Here is an 18,450-nt window from a genome sequence, read left to right on the forward strand (position 1 = left end):
AAAGCTTCTTGGAAAGTGCAGTGTGCATTTTCACTGAGATGTGAGTGACTGTCATCACCAGTAGAATGGCAGAACACGCCATGACAGGGACAGGAACAACCCACACGATGCTTTAGGGTGGACAAAATACTCGCCATCCACTGTCTCCTTTGGTGCCCTCCCAGAGGACATCCGTGAAGCTGGAAGTGCTAGTGTTGTTACATCTCATTTTACAGAGGAGGAAACTGAGACCCAGAAAGAGGAAGCCGTTAGAGCTAATGAGTGGCTATGCTGATGGAAAGCCAAGCCTCCCGGCTCCAACCCCCATGCTCTTTTCCTATTTCGAGTTCCACCAAATCTGGGGAAGATTGAGGCTTTACTACAGCCGCCCACATCCACCTTCTGGGAATAGCGCAGAGATGGGATGAGTACATAGGCATGAAATGGCTCGGGAGGAAAATGGACTACAGAGAAGGCCAGGGATGATGCTAGCCGTTATGATCCTTGCACAATCATTCAGGGCACGGTGACAAGTGTCCTGCTGGCAGCTTACGCCCCCTCAGGGGCTTCTTGGCCAGCCCAGCTCACCTATCTCCATTTCAATGAAAGCTGCTTCATCTGGCAGGGCCCGGGGAATCACACCGGGGTCACTGAAGCTCGTCCGCAGCAGCGTAGCCATGGAAAAGAGGAAAAGGACGGCTGCAAAGACGGGGATGGCAGGAGACAGCTGAACAGCCAAGTAGCGGCACCTGGAGAAAAAAAAAATCAAAGCCGTTTCACCTCCGTTCGCTTATCTGCCTCCCCTGGTCCCAATGTCCCGGCCGGACCGGAAGCTCCAAGAGAATGGGGCTGTGGCGGACTGGGGACACCGCAAGTGGGGATACCACAAGTGACGCCTCTCACAAGTGCCTCAAGATGGCCCGGAGGCCAGCTACCCATAAAGCTGTGGGAAGACCATGTCTCTTCACCTCAGAAACCGGGAAGAGATAAAGACATGGAACCACTTGGGCCACTTAACTGGGCACAACATCTGGGAGTCGGGTACTGTTTCTAACCCCACATAAGCATTCATTTCATGGACTCTCAAGGATGGCTAGGCTCTGGCCACACAATTAACACTACATTATCTGGGAGCAGTTTACCTGGGACATCATCCCTCCTCAACTCATGACAACACCCTCTTCCAGAACAGGGCAAAGGTCTCCCAAGACTGCTTTCTCGATTACAGCTCTGGGTGCTAGGCCATCCAGGGATTATCGATCCAATTTTACAGAGGAGAAAACTGAGGTCCAGAGAGGAGAAAGCAGCAATTTTGGTCCAAAGCCACGCAGACAATAAGGAAGTACAGACATCTGAACTTGGGAACCTCCCATCCGCTATTCTTTCCACTCAATACCCCACGGTTTCCCTGGGTGGGCTGGGCCCCGGTAGTACAACACTGAAGTTGAACTGGGTGGAGGTCAGTGCTAGGGATGAGCCAGCGTATGGGAGTGTCAGAATCAGAGCTAACTCAGGAATTTCAAAGCCAATAAAAACATTTGGGGCTACCCATCGCTTTCGCTTTAGCCAGGCCTCTTCTCCCCTGGAATTAGCCCCAGCTAGCGGGAAATTGATGGTTGGTCACAAACACAAATCAATGGAAACTAGTCTAATGGAAGAGGAGGCCAGAGCTGAAGAAAACACAACATACATACACACACACACACACACACACACACACACACACACACACAAAGAGTCAGTTTAGTACAAGGAGCCAGAAGTTTCTAAAGCAACTGATAGTAATAAAAATAGTGGGAGAAGAGAAAGATGCTCTGAATTCAAATTTCAGTTCTGCTACTTAGGGGACTTTGAGCAAGTTGATTCATTGAATTTAGCCCTGTCTCCCTAACTACAGTTCAAGCTCAAGGGCAAAGACTTCCTTCTACATCATCATCATCACCATCATCACCATTGTTATCATTACCTTGGGCCAGTCCTGGGATTTCATGGAGGGATGTTTCAGGGCACAGAGTTAAAGTGACTTCCCCAGATGGGTCTGAGATAGAAACTGACCCCTAACCCTGCTGATTCGGAGACCAGCACTCTAAAGACTTGGCTTCAGTTCCTAACAAGAGCACTGGATTTCCCAGAAGCTCTCCCAACTCCGCCCCCACCAGCCCTGCCAGGAGCTAGGTGCTCTCAGGACTGTCTTGGCTTTCCAGACAAAGGCATGAATGAACAGTCAAATACCTGGCCCAGGGTCCTACTGCTAGAAAATGCAGCAGATCCCACGCAGCAGATGGACCTACCCCACTAAGCAAACTCCTCTAAAACGGCCTCAGTGCTGCCGCTAATCTTATCCCTAATGCCACTGAGCTTCTCCAGGCTCCACCGAGGTTCTGGAGCTCTGTTCTCTAGTACCTTGTGTGCTACCCAAACAAGCTGCTTAACATTTAAAAAACATCATCATGAAGGTTGGTTTTGTCCACTTCCTTTGTTTCCTCTTTTTTTAATTCTCATTACAAAGGGGAGTAGGGAAAGTCTTTACAAGGTGATATATTTAAAAAATACCATCTTTATACACTTGTCTATAAAATAAAAAAATGTTGACTGAAAAGCAGTGACATGAAAACAGAGACTCTCTTGGATTCAGAGTCCCAAGGCCTGGTTTTTAGATCCCATCTCGGCCAGTTACTACATGGGGGATGATTCTGGGCAGATCGCTTTCTCCGAGTCCCAGTTTTCTTATCTGTAAAATGAGGACTTCCGAGATCCCTTCAGGTACAAAGCCATCATTCTATAGTTCTTAATGCAAAAAATGTAGAGAGGAAAAAGAAAAGCAGAAAAGGCAAGAATCAGGATGAAAGGCTTACGGAGAATAATCCTCAAGATAGGGGAAACAGGCTAATTTCTCCATAATCCTCACGGCAGCCAAATGCATCCTGTAGGCCATCCACAACAAAAAGAGTCTGGAGCTGAATCCCCGGCTCCTCATCACGCTCCTCTCTTGATTTCGGTACCTCTCCCACTCTGATACGAGCCATGGCCCCCGCTCTATGCCCTCGAGTCACCCCCTACCCCCCCCCCCACAGGGCCTATCAGCAACGGTCAGCCTGCGCAGATTACTAGGCAGTTTAGCTTTAGCCCTTCCCTCGCCATCATCCAAAACAGCCACGCGCTGTCCATTGTACCTCTGCAGCCTCTGTCATCTGTCCCTTCCTCCCGGCTCACACCGCCACTGGAGAATCCGGGTACTGGGAGGCCATCCAGTTTAAGTGGGACATGTAGGAGAATCCCCCCTCCGAGATATAATGAAAGAAGCGTCCCTCCTCCCGGGAGGGAGGCAGAGGACTCTGGATGCAGAGCCATGCACACACCGTCAGACTTGGTTGTTATGTGCATATGCTGTCAGACATGGTTGGGTGGATTTGTTTGAACTGCTTTTCTTTGTTACAAGGGAAGGTTCAATGGCGGGGGGTGGGGGAGGCATTTTCTCTAAAGTAGTAACATCGGGGGACAGAGATTGCCCTGACAAAGCAGAGGGAAATGCCAGTTATAGCCCAGCAGGCCGAGACGATGCAGTCCGGGGGGCAAGTGGAGCCCTACATACCTCAAGAGCCTCCCAGGGCAACATTGTGATCGAGCCAAGTATGATAATTGTTGATGCTCAGAACGCTGACCCGGAGTCGTCAACAAAAGATTGAGTTATGCTACCTAAAAAAGCCGAAGCGGGCACATGGGCAGCTTATGGGTCTGTTTTTAAAAAATTGCATTACATGCCATCTAGGGGAGAGGGTGGGGGGAAGGGGAAAAAAATGGAACACGAAGTTTTCAAGGGTCAAGGTTGAAAAAATGATCCTTGCCTATGTTTTGAAAATAAACTTCGATAAAAAAATATTCAGTGATTCCTATTGTCTGTGGAGCAACTCCTCCCCCTGCCTGGAGTTAGGGCCCTTTCCACCTCAGCTCATATTACTCTGGGCCACACGCTCTATGCTTCGAGCCAAAGCAGCCTCCGCCCAGCCTCCAACACACAAGATGCTCTCCTTTCTCAATCTCTGCTCGGCTGTTTCCTGTACTTGCAACATCTTTCCCCCCCTTCTTCATCATTTGTCACCGATCCCTTAAAAAGCCCGACTCAAATGCCGCCTTCTCTGAGAAGTCTTCCAAGATCTCCCCTATTGGTAACGACAATAGTCTTTTGCTTCACATCTGGAGCTCTTTCCATTCTTAAAGAGGTTGGTTTCAGGCCACTTTATTTCCTTCTCTTGAAAGATGAGTCCAAAAAAATATAACCAGAAGTAAATCCAAGAAGGCAGCCAGGTGGCATACACAGTACTGGGTCTGGAGTCAGGAGGATCTGAGTTCAAACCCAGTCTCAGACTTACTAGCCTGGGCAAGTCACTTAACCCCAAATGCCTCAAAAACCAAACCAAATAATAAATGGAGGGTTTACAACGATTTTCCTTCAACCTCTGCCGACTCTTGGTCCCTGTAAAAACAATCCTTGGCAACCCTCATAAAGCAGCCGTAAGACTCCAAGGAGATGGGAAAGTTCCAGCTCTGACCTCCCCTCCCACGACCACTCCCTTTGAGTCTTAGTTTACCAATCTGTAAAACAGGAATAGCGGCACTCGCCTGGTCTTCACAGGCCTATTGTGAGATTGTATCTAAAATGCTTTCCAAATGTCTAGTTCTCCAGATGCGTTACTGTAACCGAGCTGAAGATTAGCTCCTTTTCCCTTCACTGGTGCTACCTGCCACAAGGGCAGACAAATAGAAGCCGATTTTTCTTCTGTGACCACCTCTTGATTATCAGATACTCAAGGGAATGAGGAAACGTGTTAACCAGTTTCACAAATGAGCTTCGCCACCCACCACCATCCCCAAAGAAGCCTCATCATCTATCAAAAGAAAAATGATCAACAGCTATCTGCAAAACTGTTCAAGATCACTAATGGAGAAATGCACATTAAAACAACACTGAGGTATCACATCACACCCATCAAATTAGCAGTGTTGCAGGGATTTGGGGAAGACAGATATGCTAATTTACCTCTGATCAAGCTGTTAATTAGCCCAACTGTTTGAGACAACAGTTTGGAAATGCGGGAGAAAAGTTATAAATGAACAGATCAAATCGTACACGTCCTTTAACCCACTATTGGACGTGCGCCGCAAGGAGGTCGGTAACAAAAGGCCACCATAGAAAAAACATCCATAGCAACACCATTCGTCAGAGAAAAAACTGGAAACCAACTATGTGTCGATCGATGAGTAAGTGGCTGAACAAAGTGATGCAGGGGTGTGGCGCAAGCATTCCTGGGACCCGAGGAATGAGGACTATGAAGACGTGCGGAGTGGGAAGGAAAGCAAAGGCAAAAGCACATACGGTGACTACAACCCTATCAATGGAGACGATGTGAAAAGACAAACCCCAGAATAATGACACTAATTCAACACTGGTAATAGCTGCTTAAAAGCTCAGAGCTTTCCTTCCTTTCTACAAATGCTCAATGACAAAAGCCATCGTTTTAAAACCCTCTCATGTTTTGCGATTGTTTTGCAAAAGTATATTTAGCAGTGTTGAAACAAAATTTATCAATTAAAAAAAGCCAGAGTGCTACCCTAGTCACCGAAGCCCAGGAGCTGGGAAGATCCCTTCAACGTCAATTAGTTCAATGCCCTCATTTTAGAGACAAGGAAGCTCGGGCTCAGGGAGGGTAATTTGCTCAGAGTCACACAAGTCAAAGGCTAAATCAAGATTCAAATTCAGATCCGACTCCTGCGCTGTATTTTTTTTTTAACGATACGACACTAAAGGCAATAGGAAAAGGGAAGAGGAGGAGATAGAGCAATGGGGGGAAACTGGAGTCCCAAGAAGACACCGGGCAGGTAAGATTGGCAGGGTCCCCTTCCCCCAAGCTTCATCCTCTGAGTGCCAGATCTTGATTCTGCCCTGCCCTCCCAGTCTGCCCTCATGCCCCCACCTTGGGCAGGTTTCCCTTCCAGCCACGGTTCTTCGGTACAGATTCTACCCAATAAACAAACCATCTTCTGGCCCGTGACTGAACCAAATAATATGTACCTAAAAATATATTGCCATAATTTCCTTCTGCTTTGGAAAGGTCAGAAGGGCTACAGATGTAAGCAAGAAGGGCAACACCCAAGAAATGCCCAGCCTTGTTAGGGTACCTCTGAACTCAAGGTCTTCTCCGAAGAGTGGCCCTTGGGATAAGAGCTATGTGATTAGCCACTGGAGGGAGCCTATACTTCAATTAAAAAGGAAAAGAGAAAGCACAACAGGCCAACAAAGGAACAAAACTGAAACAGATGCTACCCCTATGCCTACGAGGACCAGAATTCCAATAAATCCAATTCCAACACCTGCCCACAGACCAGACAAAAAGCTAGCTTGGCTCTGGCTTGTGCTGAGGCAGCAAGAACGTGAGTGAGGTTCACCCTACTTTCAGCTCAAGCCATCGCCTGCACCTGCTAAAACAATCCATTCCGTGTAGCAACAGCCACACAACAGGCCCATTGTCTTGGGGGATGAGGCCGCTGGCCGGGCAGTTGTTTTGCCAATGATTGGGTGTGGTTGAGAAACACAGATGTGGCCCCTCCTAAGGCTCTTGAGCCCTACTTCGGATGGAGCCCTTCTGTCAGAGAATCACAGAACCCCCGAGCTAGAAGGGAACCCTGGAAGCCATTTAGTCTTGTCCACACTTGAACGGGAATCCAGACAACCACATTCCTGACAGCTGGTCAAAGGAACTGGTCATGACCTCCTGAAGGGCCTAAGGCCTCTGTTTAAAAAAAATCAAAACCAAAAAAACAATGGCCACACAAAGGAAAAAGCACTGAACCTGAAACCAGAAGGTCAAAATTCAAATCTCAGCTCTAGTACCTGGTTCTGTGTCACCTGAACAGTCATTTTCCTGCTCTGATATTAAATTTCCAACTCTGCAAAAAGGTAGTTGGATTACACTAAACTCCAAGCTAACCCTTCCTGAAAAGCCTGGTTTACAGCTTGTCCAGAGAGCTGGTCACACCAGCTCAAGTTCATGCCACGGCAGTGTCTGAGCAGGTGTTTGGCATTCAAAGCCCTCCACCATTTGTTATCCTTCAGAGCTCAGACTCTTTCCTTCTGGGCACTCCAACTAGATTATTACTAGATTACTCATAGCCCCTTCAAACTTTTGCTCGCAGATGATTCAGACCAGTTCCAATGGCCTTGTGATGAAGAGAGCCATCTGCACCCAGAGACAGGACTGTGGGAACTGAGCGTGGAGCACAGCATATTTTCATCTTTTTGTTGTTTTACGTTTGCTTTTTGTTTTCCTTCTCATTTTTCCCCTTTTGATCTGATTTTTCTTTCAGCAAGAGAAATATATAAATATACATGCATATTATTGCATTCAACATATACTTTAACATATTTAACATGTATTGGGCTACCTGCCATCTAGGGGAGAGGGAGTTAGAATGGAAAGTTTTTCAAGGGTCAATGCTAAAAAATTACCCATGCCTATGTCTTGTAAATAAAAAGCTATAATAAAACAAAAGATTTAACATCTATTTTACCATGTTTAACATATATTGGATTATTTGCCATCTAGAGGAGGGGTGGGAGGAAGGGAGGGAAAATTGGAACACAAGGCTCTGCAAGGGTTAGTGGGTTAGTGTTGAAAAGTCATCCTTGCATATGACGTTTCGGAAATAAAAAACTAAAATAAAAAAAAAAAATGTTGTTCATACCGGTCAATATGACAGGAATGACTTTCCTCCCAGCCCCCCACCCAATGCATGCAAATCTCACACACACATACACACACACACACCCCTATTGAAAACCTTCCAAGATTTAAAAACCCAGATCAAATGTCACTTCCTCCAGGGAACTTTCCCTGCTCTTCCCTCCACCCACCATCAACAAATGATGTTCTCCCTCAGACTTCACAGGGCACTTCATTTGTATCATTTTACATGGGCTGGCCTTCATCTTTATTACTTTGTAAACCACAAAATACTTTGTAAAAGTTAGTTTACCTCCTCCCCCCCCCCAAACTAGAGAATAACCTTGTTGAAGAGCAGGAAGTAGGATTTGAGCTAAATTGTAGCAAGGGAATAGGGTTTGAATAAAGTGTAGCAAGGAGTAGGCTTTGGACTAAATAATCTAGCAGGGAGTGGGGTTTGAGCTGAACTATGGACTTCTCAACCTTGCACATTGTTCTGCAAACAGTAGGTGTTTAACATTTGTTAAACTGAACTGAAAAATCTATTCTGGATCCGTCAGCCTCGATTTAATCAAAACGATAGTTCCCATTTCTGTATATTTAAAGCCTTTTTCCTCTCAATACTTCTTGGGTAATTCAATTATTATCAGCTGTGTAAATGAAAACTGAGGCGCGCAGAGGGGAAGGGACAATGAGGCTAGTCAATTTTTAACCACAGGCTGGGTGGGTGGGAGGGGAAGAGGGGACCCTGCTGAGAACACCCTTTTAAGCTTAGTATGGATTATCATTTTCCGATCACTTTCTTAAGTCTGGCCCACCAACAGAACAATGACTCTGATCTGATTGTAGCTGATTTCCAAGGAACTGAATGCTCACCCAGACCATTTAACAATGGGCTTGTGAGCAGTTTGAAGCCACTCCAGCCCTCCCTGGGAGGGACCCATTCAAGGTCACCTAGCTTGGAAAGCAGCAGAGCTGGGGTGCAACTCCCCAGCTCCATTCAAATATTCGAGTCCTGAAGTTGCAAGACACTAGGCTGGGCAATAGAAACACAAAGAAAAAATGGCGGCAGTGCTCGCCTCAAGGGGAGATTGTCCGGTATTGGGGAGCAAGCGCATTTGCAGTAAATCTGAGCCCTTGTGGAGAGGCGACTCCCAGATGAAGAAAAGTCCCTGGACCAGGGCAGGTCAGCACCTTCTTTTCAATTTATGGTCTCAGAGAATTGCCCAGAGCACAAGCGTCAGACATGAGTGCTCCGGAACCAGATTAAAATGTAATCGGGAAGTATTTAACAAAAAAAGAATAGAATCAAACAGAAACAATGTCACATTTGAAAATTAAGTCAATGTGTGGCCTGCAGGTATCTCTCTATATGCTTTAGAGGTCTCCATTTCTACTAGAGCTTGAACGAGAGGGGTCACATGATCAGTAGGGGTCAGAAGCAGAACCTCGGGGTCTATCCACTTAGACCTGCCATCTCTCTCCTGAGTTGAGAGTAATCTCTCCATTGCCAAACTTAAAGCCTTTCCGTTCTTCTTGACCTCTCTGCAGCCCTGCCGCTGTCAATCACATGACACTGCTCTTATACCTGGCTGACCTCTCCTCCTTTAAGTCTTTGTTGCTGGCTCTTCATTCAGGTCATGTCCAACAGCCTTGATGGTATTTCCCAGGACTCTATCCTGGGTCTTCCTCTCCCTCGGTAGTGTTTCTGCTCCCATGGATTCAATTGAGCATCTCTATTTTTTAGATTCTCTTCATTAATTAATCGGCTCTAACTTCTCTAACCTCCAGATCTGCCTTCTGTACATCTCAGACTAGCTAGCCTTATACACATCTTAACTCAACATGTCCAAACATGTCCATGTCCAACATGTCCAAAACTTACCTCGCCATATTTCCCCTCAAACTCTCCCCGCTTCCTAACTTCCCCATTACTGTCAATAGTACTCCCATCCTCCTAAGCAGTGGGGCTCACGATGCAGGAACAATCCTTGCCCCCAGACCCAATCTGGACCCAGCCATGTCTGTAGATTCTACCTGTGTAATATCTCACTCATGCGCCCCGTTTCCCTCTCTGCTCCCAGCCTGGTACAGACCCTCATCACCTCAGGCTCGAACTGTTCCGACAACCTGCTAGTTGGTCTCTGCCTCAAGTGGGTCCAGCCCAACGCAATCTCCGCTCAGCTATCGGCCATCTTGCTCCAACAGATCTGATCGTGTCCCCCAATGGCTCCCTATAACCACACAGAATGCTGGATTTGGTAACCCAAGCCTTCCTACCTTCCCCCTCCTACCTTTCCGGTTTTCTTATACTTTACTCTCCCCCACAAGTACTCTGGGATCCACAAAGCTGGCCCCCTGCCTGGTCCTCTGACAAGTCATTCCATCTCTTTATGTATTTTTCACCACCTGTCCCTGCCTAAACCACTCTCCCTCCTCATCTCCACTTCCTTCCACCAAGGTAGCAGGTCCTAGCTAAAATCCCTCCTTCTGCTACAAATCTTTGAATGGGAGTGCCTTCCCTCTGTTGATTATCTCCAATTATTCTGTTTATTTCTTGCTTGTACATGGTTATCTGCATGTTATCTCCCCCACCTCCTCCCAGTAAACTGTGAGAGCAGGGATTATCTTTTCCTTTCTTTATATTCCCCAGAGTGAATGACACACAGTAGGTGCTTACTTAATAGATGCCTGTTGACTGACTGACTGACTAGGCCAAGCTGTCTCTCAGCAGAAAGGAGAAAAGCACCCCAAACCAGGGGGATCAGGAATAGTTTTCTGTAAGAAGGAGGTAGCACCTAGACTGAGCCTTAAAAGGAAGTGAAAAATCCTCCAGGGACAAGGTGGGGAGAAAATCCCAGGCACACAGGCGAGGCAGGCCAAAGGCACTCCCCATCCTAGCAAGTTCAGTTCCTCACTCGAACCCCGTTATGATCACACAGACAGCGACCCCGTCCCCCGGCGGCTTTGCGTCCCCAGCCGACACGTGCTGTTAGATGTCACTGCACTCCCCGTGTTCTGCAGCCCCTTCTGCCTGAAGTCAATCTTTTTCTGTTTTGCATTAAAAGGCCTGCCTCAGTGTGCTGTTTTTATAAATCCTCCATGGCTTGCCAACACTGGGAATCAGCTGGTGCCCTCCAGCTGTATTACTAAAAGCATTATCTCTCATTTCAGTGGCCCCTGAAGGTTTAAACACTAAGTACTTTCCTCAGAACACCTGTTTGAGGTCAGCACTACAAGTACTATTAGGTCCCTTTCACAGATGAGAAAATTCAGTCCCAGATTAGTGCAGGAGCTAGTACTAGCTTGGAGCAAAACAGCCCTCCTAATCCCGAGGCCCAGTATTCCTTCCTACTGTGCTGGTGGCCCTCCGGGAAATCTGGGACTGACCCGTCCTCCGCACTGCCAAGTCATCAGAGACTGAGGAGGAAGAAACGAAGCACTGAGGAACCCCAAAGAATGAATTCTCTCCCCCCCCCCAGCTTTGCTAGATTTATATGGGCAGCAATCTTCCTCTCCAAAGGCCACCTCAGTACAGCACAAAGTCTCCCTTCCCTGACAGATCTTTAAATGGAGGTTGGTCATCCACTCCTCGGTGATGTAGAAGGGATTACTGTTCAGTTAGCAGCTCTGAGATTCTGTATTCTCTGACCCACCATTACCTCTCCCTTCTATGACCTTTATTTTTTCCATTTATATATATTGTTCCCGCCCAAACTAAAGTATGGCTTTAAAAAGAAAATCCCTGGAAATAAAACTATGGGGAGGAAAAAACGGAAGTTTCAAAGAGCTTTTTCATACAGTCGGTATCAGTCCTTTTGACTGTTAATATCCATAGTCCTCTATTTCTGTCTAAATTGCAGAATCCGGCAGTTGGTTCGATACTATTTCAGACCGTTTCAATACTTGCTGACCAGTGTTTCATAAGGCCCAACAAATACAGTGCATATGGAGGTTTTTAAGTCACTTCCTGCACATCTGGATCCACCAAAAAGCTGAGTTCATACTTGGCGATCCACACTGTAGCCTCAAGCCACGTTCTAGATTCCAGGAACTCTCTATTGACTAAGTCAAGCAGCCCTCTGCCCCAAATGCTTTGACTGGGCCCCTGCCAAGGACAGAAAGGCACGAGAGGCTCCCTTCACTCTCGGTTAGGAATGTCGTATCTTTGAAATCCCTAGACTATCATCCCAGTACCTCACGTGAGAAATGCAAGCAGCCACTACTACTGTGCACTGATTAAACATCTTAGCAGGATGGGAAGGGACGGGGTGGGGAGCGCAGCGTTTCTCTTCATTGTGACCGGCTTACACAAAAATCGAGTCTCTCTGCACTTAGAAGAGTCAGAAAGAACCTTAGAAGGCACCATCCAATTGAGGAAGGTCTTCCTCTAAAGCAGACCTTCAACTTTTTCCACTTGAGAACCCTTGTCACCAGAGAAATGTATACTTGATACCCCAGGTATATGGATATATAAAATAGATCTACAAATAGACCATTTAATATGACCAAATAAATCATCATTTCAAGCCCCCCATGTTCAGCTACAAGACCCCCAGAGGGGGTTCACAACCCACAATTTAAGAAGCTTTGCTCATCATGGAGATGTTTTAGCATCCCTGAAATCTATTAAGTTTCTACTATAAGCAAGGTAAAAAAGCTAGACACTGGAGGTATTTCCCGGGAAGGAGGTGGAACACAGACCTTCCTCAGGCAGCCCACTCAGCTGTTGTACAGCTTAACTGTTAGAAAGCTCCTTCTTATTTTGGAGACTAGAAACAACATCTTACTCATCTTGTTAGAAACTGTCTCCACATTATGGAAAATGCATTTTACACAAGGCAGGGCCTATAGGAATTAGGAGTTGATGTGCCCCTCAGGTAGTACAAGCTAAAAATAGTTTAAAAATCCAGATGACAGTCCTATTAACAGGTAACTATTAACTATTGGGGGGAGGACAGTTGGTCCTAATGTGTGTAAGGCTTCAGGTTGTCCCTTAGTATATCTCTATTACACAATCTTAGACCGGCTAAAGCCTAAATTTGAACAGACCACAAGTTTTGAGATCTTGGAGTAACTTATTTTTATCACTACTAAAACCATTCAGTCCTCTTCCACGTCACCACTTGCATTCGTTGAGAACAAGTGGCCTTCGGAGACCTCAGGTTTCTCTTCTTCTTAGTTCAGCTATTTCAAGGTCCCCTCCACTGATGTATTCTCCCCCCTACCACCCTGCTCCTTCACTGTGAGCTCTTCAAGATGGTACTTTAAAAAAAACAAGCTCAGAGTCTACACTGACAAAGGATAGGCTGGCTGTGTCTGCTGCCTGGAGACGGGCCTACCCAGGTGCAGAGAGAGAGAGAGAGAGAGAGTCATTCCCAGAGGACTGGACTGATGGACAGTTTGGGCCCCAACAAATTCCGAAGATCATTTACTCAGAGAGAGAAGGGTTCTGATCGGAGGTACGTGACGGAATTCTCATACAGAGGAAGCACAACTCCTTGAAATATTATCAGAGCTCAGTTGTGTCTCCTCGGACTCGGCAACCTGAGCTTGGTCGAATAAGCATGTGTCCATCTGTCATGATGGACTACCACTGTTAGTCAGGGTTAATCAGAGGAATAATGAATTACTGCTTGACTACTCCAAGTCATCCTCATCAAACCAATCCTACCGGGGAGAACTAGCAGTGCCCATGGGGGTGCCAGCTAGCAGTGCCCATGGGGGTGCCAGCTAGCAGTGCCCATGGGGGTGCCAGCTGCCTGCTAGCCCCATGATTATCCCTTCACTAACAATATTTCCAGATAGATTCCAAAGGCCAGCTATCTCCCCACTGCCTAAATGAATAGATGAGGGGGTGGAGCCAAGATGACAGATTAGAGGCAACCCAGCTGAACATTCCCTTCCAAACAGCTTGAATATAATCTCTGAAGTCAAATTTTGGAGTAACGGAGGCAACAAAAGGTCAGGGTGAAATATTTTTTCAATCTAAGAAAATTTTAGGAGGTAGGAATGAGGGAAAATTTATTTGTGACAGGAATGGAGGCCTGTCCAGAGCCCACACACGCAGGGGGAACAGCGGCCACAGCAACAGCTTCAGGAGCTCTCAGCCCAGAGGTGGTAAAGGTGGTCAGACAAACGATCAGAAGGAGATCACAGGGGACCTTCTGATGGCACTGGATACAGCTGGCACTGACAATCCTATTTCCCATACACAGTTCTGGCTCATACTTGCAGAGCAGAGAGGAATGCTGGGGATCTGTCACAGGAGATTAATGGCACTGGTGGTAGTTTCGGGGCAAAGGGAAGCACTATCACCTATGGCTGCAGGGCACCAGGGAACTTCCTGGATAAATTCCAGAGCTCAGAACAGGAAAGCAGTGACCATACTTCTCTGAGGATCACATCTTGGAAGCCCCACCCAAAACTTGCAGACCCTTAGAACTAGCTCTGAAAGCAGTGGCAGGAAAGCACAGTCCCTCCCACCCCCAAGAGAGCAGAACCCAGCTTTAGGATAAAGTTTAAACTCAAAAAATACGCTAGAAAAATGAGCAAACAACAACAGCAAAAAGAATTTGACCATAAAAAGCTACTGGAGTGGCAGAAGACCATGACAAATTCAGAAAAAGACAACAACAGATAAATAGCTACAAATAAAGTTTTGAAACCAAATAGTTTTCAAACCCAATAAGAACTCCTAGGAGACTTAAAAGAGAGGGATAAGAATAATAGAGGAAAACTTGAGCAAACAAATGAAAGTGATATAAGCAAATTATGAAAAGAAAATTGACTTGCTAAGAAGCACAAAAATTACTGAAGAAAATACCTTAAATGATTTCAGAAAGGCCTGGAGAGACTCACAGGAACTGATACTGAGTGAAATGAGCAGGACCAGGAGATCATTATATATTTCAACAACAATACTATATGATGATCAATTCTGATGGACATGGCCCTCTTCAACAGCGAGATGAACCAAATCAGTTCCAATCGAGCAGGAATGAACTGAACCAGCTACACCCAGTGAAAGAACTCTGGGAGATGACTATGAACCACTACATAGAATTCCCAATCCCTCTATGTTTGTCCACCTGCATTTTTGATTTCCTTCACAGGCTAATTGTACACTATTTCAAAATCCCATTCTTTTTGTACAGCAAAATAACTGTGTGGACATGTATACATATATTGTATTTAACTTATACTTTAACATATTCAACATCATATTGGTCAACCTGCCATCTTGGGGAGGGGGGGTAAGGAGGGGAAAAAATTGGGAACAAAAGGTTTTGCAACTGTCAATGCTGAAAAATTACCCATGCATATATCTTGTAAATAAAAAGCTATAATAAGAAAACACCTTAAAAACAGAATTGACCTAATGGTAATAATAGTACAGAAGTTCATTGAATAAAGCAACTCCTTAAAAATTGACAAAATAGACAAAGAAGCACAAAAGCTCACTGAAGAAATGAACTCCTTAAAAATTATAATCGGGCAAGTAAAAGCTAATGACACTACGAGACATCAAGAAACAATAAAACAAAGCCAAAAGAATGAAAATATAACAAGAAAATGTAAAATATCTCATTGGAAAACCAGCAGACTTGGAAAATAGATCAAGGAGGTAATTTAAGAATGAAAGTCATGATCAAAAAAAGAGCCTCAATAGTCTATTAAATTATTAAGGAAAGCTGCCTCAATAGCTTAGATCCAGAGGGTAAAACAGAAATTGAAAGAATTCACCAATCACCTCCAGAAAGAGATCCCAAAATGAAAACTCCCAAGAATATTACGGCCAAATTCTAGATCTCCCACGTCAAAGAGAAAATATTTCTTAGCAGCCAAAAAAAACCCAATTCAAATATTATAGAGCGCCACAGCCAGATCACACAAGATTGAGCAGCTTTTCCATGTTAAAAGGAGCAAGAAGCTCGGAATATGATATTCCTAGAAGGTAAAGGAGCTAAGATTACAAACCAAGAATAACCTATCTAGCAAAGCTGAATATAATCTTTCAGGGGGGAAATGGATATTTAATGAAATAAAGAACTTTCAAGCATTCCTGATAAAAAGACCATAATTGAAGAGAAAAAGGGACAAATATAAGACTCAAAAGAAGCACAGAAAGGAAACATGAAAGAGTAATCACAAGGGTCTCAAGAAAGTTAAGATGTTTCCATTCCTATGAGAAGATGATACATGTAACTCCAAAGAACTTTATATCACTATTAGGATAGTTAGAAAAAGTCTACATAGAGAATATGGATGTGAGTTGATTATGTTGGAATGGTGGCCAAAAAATGAAGGGGTGGAAAAGGGGAAGAGGTAAAAAGGAGAAATTTTTCTCATATAAAAGAGGTTCTCATATAAAAGAGGTGTGTAAGGAAGAACTTTTACAATGGAGAGAAATGAGGGTGTCAAGCAATGCTTAAACCTCATGCTCAAAAGAACTGGTTCAAAGAGGAAGAACACACACACACACACACACACACACACTCAGTTGTGTATAGAAATATAATTACCCAGTTGGAAAATAGAAAGGGAAAGGATAAGAAAAAAGACAAGGGGGTAGGGAAATGATAAAAGGAAGGACAGATTAAGGTGGATAGAAGAAAAATAGACTTTTGAGGATGGAAAGTATAAAATCTTTTGAGAAAGAAGAAACAGAAGAAAATGGGATATGGAAAAATACAATTAATAATCATAACTGTCAACGTGAATGAGATGAGCTCACTCATAAAAGAAGCAGATAGCAAAATGGATTAGAAACAAAAATCCAGCAATATGTTGTTTATAAGAGACAAACTTGAAACCGAAGGACACACAGTGTTAAAATGAAGAGCTGGATTTAGCTAAAGTTTCAAAAAAAGCAAGGGTAGCATTAATCATCTCAAACAAAGCAAAAGTAAAAAGAAAACTAATTAAAAGGGATAACCAGAAAAACTGCATTATACTAAAAAGGTACCATAAACAATGAAATAATATCAAAACTTTTTTACAGCGAAGTTTCTCTGATGAAGGCCTCATTTCTAAAATATATACTGAATATAAAACTGAATCAAATTTACAAAAGATCTAAACAAGCTGTTTTCAAGGGGGGAGGGGGAGGGCAGGAAAAATCACAGCTCTAAATCACTATTGCCTAGAGAAAGGAAAATTTAAACTCACCTCACACCTATCAGAAATGATAAATGCTTAAGGCGATGAGGGAAAAAGAGGGACACTAATGACCTGTTGGTGGAGCAGTGAACTGGTCTAACCATTTGTAGAATAATTTGGAACTATACCCAAAGGGCTCTAAAACTGCACCTGCTTTTTGACCCAGCAATATCACTATTAGGTCTGTACTAGATCCAAGGAAAAGGAAAAATATTTACAGCTGCTCTTTTTGTGGTGGCAAAAAATTGGAAATCCAAGAGATGGTCATTGACTGAGGAATGGCTGAACAAGTTGCCGTGATTGTGATGGAAGACTATTGTGATAAAAGAAATAAGTAGGGGGGGTTCTGAAAAAAAAAAAACATGCCAAGACCCATATGAACTGATACAAAGTGAATGGAGGAGAAGCCGAAGATCATTGTACACAAGAACGGCAATGTGGCAATGATGATTAACTGTGAATGATTTGGCTATTCTCATTAGTATCCCGACCAAAGACAATTCCAAAGGCTGTGATGAAAAAATGCTACCCACTTCGAGAAAGAGAACTGATAAACTGTGATTGCAAATTGAAATCTAATTTTCTCACTTTCTTTTTGTATTTGTAATATAACTAATGTGAAAATGTTCTGCATGATTTCATATGGATAATTGATATATTACTTGCCTTCTCAGTGCGGGGGAAGGGGTTGAAATGAAGGAGGAAGAGGAAAAAGAAGAAAAGAAATGCTTCAAGAGACCCAGATTTCCTTGGTAGGAGACTACCAATGCCAGTAGACATATCCCCTTCACTTTAAAAGATGGCCTTGACAAAACAAGCCTCAGCAATGTAAGTTAAATAAGCTCAGAGGAAGGTGTTCTCACACAGAGAGGATGAGCTCCTGAAGGGATGGGAGCTGGACCATGATTTGGAAAAAGGGAGTGTCTCACTCTACCTCAGTGAGGCACAAGTCAACACTGAGATGATCACCGAGAGCTTTCTAAGACTACAGCTCACCAAGTTCCCAAGCGCCATGCTTAGTGGCGCTCAAAGGTCCTCCCATGATATTGCCGGTCAGGGTGCTTCATCCAGCCCAATGTCAGCTGCTGTGTGGTTCTGCCACCACATGGGCAAAGCCATGCTTGACAGCAGCCAAATGCTTCAGTTTGAGGGAGGACAATTCGCGCCTCTAATGCCTCTTAATAAATTTGTGGAGTCTTCAGGTTCCCAATTTTTTAATTTTTTTGGTTTTTTTTCCCCCACAGTCTAATCTCAAAGTCAACAAGATGACAGTTCTTTTCCCAAGGACTAGATATTCATGTAGTAGAAACTGGCATCAGATTTGGGTTCTATTCTCAGTTATGCCAGCAGCGTGATCTTGGCCAAGTCCTCTAACATTTCATGATCTAACATCCCATGATCTCCTAAGAGAAGGGAATTAGGGAGTAAGAAGAACATTGAATTTGGAGTTAGAAGACCCGAGTTCAAAACTCGGGTTTTTTGTGTCCTGACTCATTAGATGACCTTGAAGGGAGACTCCCTTTCCCTCTATGGGCCCATTTCCAAAAGAAGGGAGCTCACCAGACAATCTTCAAGGCCAGCTCAAGGTTGA

General features: G+C 44.5%; 1 protein-coding gene across 1 annotated transcript in view; it reads right to left on the bottom strand.

Moving 5' to 3' along the window:
* The window catches only part of ZDHHC9 (zinc finger DHHC-type palmitoyltransferase 9), a 37,097-nt gene that overhangs the window by 11,638 nt on the left and 7,009 nt on the right, over positions 1 to 18,450 (bottom strand). The window contains exon 3 of the mRNA XM_031945242.1: positions 568 to 728. Coding sequence (XP_031801102.1) covers positions 568 to 728 — 161 coding nt within the window. The remainder of the gene's footprint in view (positions 1 to 567; positions 729 to 18,450) is intronic.

Source organism: Sarcophilus harrisii, chromosome X (genome assembly GCF_902635505.1).
Source record: "Sarcophilus harrisii chromosome X, mSarHar1.11, whole genome shotgun sequence".
In the NCBI taxonomy this organism is placed as follows: Eukaryota; Metazoa; Chordata; class Mammalia; order Dasyuromorphia; family Dasyuridae; genus Sarcophilus; species Sarcophilus harrisii.